General features: G+C 48.4%; 1 protein-coding gene across 3 annotated transcripts in view; it reads left to right on the top strand.

Moving 5' to 3' along the window:
- Positions 1-357: 357 nt before the first annotated feature.
- Hspbp1 (HSPA (Hsp70) binding protein 1) overlaps positions 358-5,885 on the top strand; it is a 22,015-nt gene continuing 16,487 nt past the window's right edge. The window contains exons 1-4 of one of the 3 annotated variants that reach the window (XM_029531929.1): positions 358-459; positions 789-1,084; positions 1,998-2,202; positions 5,667-5,885. In XM_029531929.1, the coding sequence (XP_029387789.1) occupies positions 881-1,084; positions 1,998-2,202; positions 5,667-5,885 (628 nt within the window). In that variant the 5' untranslated portion in view covers positions 358-459; positions 789-880. Of the gene's footprint in view, positions 460-785; positions 1,085-1,997; positions 2,203-5,666 lie in introns of all 3 variants that reach the window. The other 2 variants (XM_029531931.1, XM_029531930.1) reach the window with 2 other exon arrangements.

Genomic DNA, 5,885 nt, shown 5'->3' with positions numbered 1-5,885 from the left:
TGAGCGGGGAACAAAACCGCCTGAGCAGCCGCAGAGAGGGGGCGTGGCCTACTCAGGGGCGTGGCCGAACAGGACAAGCTGAAGTTCCAGCTACTAAGAGGCGGGACTTGACTGGGACGGGCGGAAAGGCCTAGAACAGAGGCGGGGAATATGGGCATGGGCGGGGCCTATGTCTGGGAGGGGAGGAGTTCGCCATGAGAGTCCCTTGTTCGCTAAGATAAGCAGAGGAGCTAGGGGGCGGGGCTTATGACAAAAGCGCGAAATGTAGGGGCGTGGCAAAGAGAAAGAGGTGGGGGCCCTAGTCGACAGAGGCGGAGCTGCTTAGAACTGGGCAGACGGCTTGGGGTGAGGCACTTCCGTGTGAGAACTGCGTATTTCCGGCAAAGATGGCGGCGCCCAATAGAGTCAGGTGCAGCCTAGTCGGTCTTTAGGCGTGGTGGCCGCTCTAGACCCGGCAAGGTGAGATCAGCCCCCTTGGGGCGCCCCTCTTCAAAAGACACGGGAGGAGACTTGTTGCTAAGGAGAGTGAGAGAAGGCTCGTTGCCATGGAGGCGGGGCAGTGGGGTTGCTAAGAGACGAGGACGCAAGCTGGGGAGCTTGGGGGGGGCTCGTTGCCAGGGTGTGGGTGGGGCCTGTTGCTAGGGAGTAAGGAGGGACATCTGGATTTGGGCAAGGGTCCTGTTGGTATGAAGGAAGGAAAGGGGGCTATGGTTAAGGTGGTTGCAGGCAGAATGGTCTGGGGTCGTGAGAAGACTCCTAACGCCTTCAAAACCCCACCTTCTCAGCAGGACCTTCCAGAGTCGACCCATCCCGACGCCAGAGCTGCCTCCGCGGCGACCATCAATTTCCTTTCCACACAGTCTTCCTTCACAGAAAGTCCATGGCAGACAAAGGCTCCGGGGGCAGTCGCCTCCCTCTTGCGTTGCCTCCGGCCTCTCAGGGTTGCTCCTCAGGGGGCAGTGGCTCCTCGGCGGGAGGCTCAGGCAACCCCCGGCCTCCACGGAACCTCCAAGGCCTGCTGCAGATGGCTATTACTGCGGGCTCTCAGGAGCCAGACCCCCCTCCAGAACCCATGAGCGAGGAGGTAAAGTATGAGGACCTAAGAAGGTTGGGTGAGGGTCCTGGGGATATAAGTGTCTGGGGGAGAGTGGCTTAGTGAGCTACAAGCCGTTGTCTTCCTGGGTGGTGAGCTAGAGTCTAAGTGTGGCATCATGGTAGGGTGAAGGTCAAAGGTCAGCTGTAAAGCCTTGTATTGGGAAGTCTCAAGATGAGGGAAAAGCCAAAAAGCAAGCTAGGGTTCTCTAGACCCAGGAAGAACTAGATTCAGCCTTGTCTCCATAAGTGTGACCTTGGGTATATCATTTAATCTTTCCAATCCTCAAGTGTTCATTCATTTTTGAATTGATGGTGATAATAGTAATGATAGCGTCTCATCAGGCAATTCTGATGTTCCAGTTTATACTGAATTGTACACAACGTAGTTGGGTTTTGCCAGTTGCCAACCATGACCTTGGTTGGGCAATTCACATCCTTTCTTTGCCTCTGATTTTTTTTTTTTTTTTAAAATCAATGAATTTGGACTAGCTATAATAAAACCTGGCAGAATTGTCTTGAAGTTTGATAGGAATTTTGCATGTAATTTTTTTTTTTTAGCTGACATTTACGATACATAGAATATTGTGATAATTCAGTTAAGTTACAGGACTGACTCCCTAGTACCTAGAAGTTATGAGTAAAAACTGTGTAAACATTTGAGCATGGTGGCTCTTGCTTGTTAATCCCAGCACTTGGGAGTCTGAGGCAGGAAGACTGCCGTGAGCTGAAAGTCAGACTGCACTGTAGAATGAGAGACTCCTGTGCTTTCCCCAAGATGACTCCTAGATACTTGTTGATGGAAAGAGCCATCAGCCCTTGCATTTGGCTGTCCTATTAGTGTCATTCCCTGAGCAATCACTGAGAGACATCTTCTTTCCCCATCCTTCTCCCTTCTTCCCTAGAGACGCCAATGGCTGCAGGAAGCCATGTCTGCCGCCTTCCGGGGCCAGCGAGAAGAGGTGGAGCAGATGAAGAACTGCCTCCGGGTCCTGTCCCAGGCCACACCTCCAATGGCTGGCGAAGCTGAGCTGGCCACTGACCAGCAGGAGCGTGAAGGGGCACTAGAGCTGCTGGCAGACCTGTGCGAGAACATGGACAATGCAGCAGGTACCCTCCTCCCTCAGGACTCCCCAGGCTGTCCCACATCCTCTCTGGCTCTGCCCTTTTCCCCACTCTCCTGAATTGAACCACCAGCTCCTCCCAGCCTCACCTTCTATTAGCAAAGGAACAAAGCCCTCCTCACACCCCAGCAAGTCCCTGTGGTGACAGATTGTTCTGCTACTTCCCTGATGAGTTTGATCAGGGACCTGAGTGAGGGTGTATCATGGGTATTCCTGATTTACAAAAAGCACTCGAGGCAGTAGGGATAGCTAGTGCGGAGGTTGAGGTAGGATGGTGCTATTGTGATCAGAACAGACAGACATCCTCCTGTCAAAGGAGTGGACATGTATGGGTCTAGGGCAAGCAATGGCATTGAAGTATCCAGGGTCAAGGTGCATTCTGTAGGTCACATTCATGTGTGTGTTTGTATGTATGTATATATGTGTGTGTGTGTGTATATATATATATATATATATATATATATATATATAAAATTTTTATTTATTTATTTATTTATTTTTCAAGACAGGGTTTCTCTGTATAGCCCTGGCTGTCCTGGGACTCACTTTGTAGACCAGGCTGGCCTCGAACTCAGAAATCCGCCTGCCTCTGCCTCCCGAGTGCTGGGATTAAAGGTGTGCGCCACCACATCCGGCTTATTTATTTTTTAATGAAAAAAGATCTCACTATGTAGAACTAGCTGGCTTGGAACTCTGTGGCCTCTGCCTCTCATGCACTAGGATTAAAGGAGGGTTAAAGACATTTACTACCACAACCAGCTTTTTTTCCTTTTTTTTTTTAAAAGATTTATTTACGTGAGTACACTGTTGCGGTCTTAAAGAAGAGGGCATTGGATCCCATAACAGATGATTGTGGGCCACCATGTCATGGGAAATTGAACTCAGGGCCTCTGGAAGAGCAGTTGGTGCTCTTAACCACAGAACCATCTTTCCACAGACCCCCCCCCCTTTTTTTTCTTTTTTATGTATGTATTTATTTAATGTATATGAGTACACCGTAGCTGTCTTCAGACACACCAGAAGAAGGCATTGGATCCCATTACAGATGGCTGTGGGCCACCATGTGGTTGCTGGGAATTGAACTCAGGACCTCTGGAAGAGCAGTCAGTGCTCTTAACACTGAGCCATCTATCCAGCCCTTTTTTTTTTTTTTTCCTTTTTTAAGGCAGGGTCTCATTGTGGTTACCCTTGCTGGCCTTGAACTCACTATGTATACATATTTTTGTTTGTTTGTTTGTTTTTGTTTTTTGAGATAGGGTTTCTCTGTATAGCCCTGGTTGTCCTGGGACTCACTTTGTAGACCAGGCTGGCCTCGAACTCAGAGATCTGCCTGCCTCTGCCTCCCAAGTGCTGGGATTAAAGGCATGCGCCACCATGCCCGGCTTCTATGTATAAATATTAGGCTGGCCTCAAACCCACAGAGATCCCCTTGCCTCTGCCTCCTGAGAGCTGGGATTAAAGGCATTTTATGTTTATGTGTGAGTGCCTGCATGTATGTATGTATTTGTGTGTACCAAATGTATATCTGGTACCCTCAAAGGCTAGAAAAGAACTTTGGATCCCCTGGAACTGGAGTTACAGTCTGCCTATGTAGGAGTTGGTAACCAAACATGGGTCCTCTACAAGAACAGCAAGCGTTGCTAACCACTGAGCCATTCCTCAAGCCCTACATTCTTTTTGTTATTGTTATTGAGACAGATTCTCAGGCAGCCCAGGCTACCCTCACGCTTGCTGTGTACCTGGGGTCGGCGTTGAGCTCCTAATCTTCTTTCCTCCACTCCCCCAGTGCTGGAATTTCAGGTGTGTGTCACCAGGCCTAGTTTCTAAACCTTACTTATTTATCATGGGAAAAAAAAAAAAATCACAAAATGGGCCAGTGAGTTGGTTCAGTGGGAAAAAGTGTTGCCACCTAGTGACCTGAGTTCAAGTCGGAAACTCATATGGTGGGAGGAGAGAAACATTTCCCAGAGCCTTGACCTTTAAAATCATGCATAACGTGTGTATGCCTACACAAACACATACAAACACACACACACACACACACACACACACACACACACACACACACACACAGCTAATAAATAAATATGTAAATATTAAAAAGTCACAAAACAGAAGTAACCATTTTGAGCATATAATTCTGTAGCATCCATCTCTTTTATTTTATTTATTTAATTTTTTGTTTTGTTTTACTTTTTTGGGGAGGGAGGTTTTGTGAGACAGGGTTTCTCTGTGTAGCTCTGGCTGTCCTGGAACTTAGAGATCCCGCTTGCCTCCCCTGAGTGCCAGGAGTAAAGTCGCACCACTGCTGCCCAGACAGTTTATAATATCCTAGCTGACTGCCAGGCATGGTGGCACACGCCTTTAATCCCAGCTCTCGGGAGGCAGAGGCAGGCGGATTTCTGAGTTCGAGGCCGGCCTGGTCTACAAAGTGAGTTCCAAGACAGCCAGGGCTACACAGAGAAACTCTGTCTCGAAAAAACCCCCCCAAAAATCCTAGCTGACGCTGAATTTGTGACTGTCCCCCTGTTTATACCTTCTAAGTGGTGGGTCACAGACTTGTGCCGGCACTGGGCAGCATTCAGGACATTTACAGTATTCTGCAATATTACCTCCAGGTTTCAGAACTTCTTGTGTATGGTACTAGGGGTAGAATTGAGGACCTCAAGCATGTCAGGTAAGCCTACTCTACTGAGCTAGATTGTTAGCCCTCTTTGCATTTTGCACTTTGAGGCAGGGTCTCAGAAAGTTGCTGAGGTTGACCTTGAACTCCTTCTGAAGTCCATGCAGAACTTTTAATCCTCCTGTCTCAGCTTTTTTTTTAAAGACAGTCTCACTATGCAGCTCTGTCTGTCCTGGAATATGAATATATATATATATAATCATATATATATAATATGAATATATATATATAATCAGTCTGGTGGAGTCAAACACACAGAGATCCGCTGGCCTCTGCCTCCCAAGTGCTGGAATTAAAGGAGTGCACTAGTATACTCTGCTCTGTCTCGGCTTTCTAGGTAGCTGGGATAATAGACATGTACCCCCAGTTCCTCCCAATCTCTTGTTTTGTGACAGTGTCTTATGTAAACCAGGAAAGCATAATACTTCCTGCGTAGCTGAGGATGACCTTGAATTTAGGATCTTACTGCCTCCTAAGTGCTGAGTGTAGCACTATGCCTGTTGTATGTGGTGGTAAGACCCAAACCCAGGACTTTATGAAGGCTATGCAGGCATTCCACCAACTAAGCCTTAGCTACAGACCTGTCTCACTTCCAGATCTTTTCATCATCCCCAAGTGAGCCCTCACACTCTTTCCTCAGCCTTTCCTCTCATACCCTGTCTCCAAATGAATACCCTGTTTCAAACCCTGTCTCTAAATTCTAAGAAGTAAGAGGTCAGCCTGTGAATTGGGGTCTTTGACAGTTTTCTTTCCTCTCCTTTCCATAGATTTCTGCCAGCTGTCAGGCATGCATCTGCTGGTGGGTCGATACCTGGAGGCAGGGGCTGCAGGGCTGCGCTGGAGGGCAGCACAGCTCATCGGCACATGCAGTCAGAATGTTGCAGCCATCCAGGAGCAGGTGTTGGGCTTAGGTGCCCTGCGCAAGCTACTTCGGCTGCTTGACCGGGACTCCTGCGACACGGTACGAGTCAAGGCTCTCTTCGCCA

Source organism: Mus pahari, chromosome 19 (assembly GCF_900095145.1).
Source record: "Mus pahari chromosome 19, PAHARI_EIJ_v1.1, whole genome shotgun sequence".
Lineage (NCBI taxonomy): Eukaryota > Metazoa > Chordata > Mammalia > Rodentia > Muridae > Mus > Mus pahari.
Note: the sequence above shows the minus strand (reverse complement) of the source record. Positions and strands in the feature narration are given on the sequence as shown.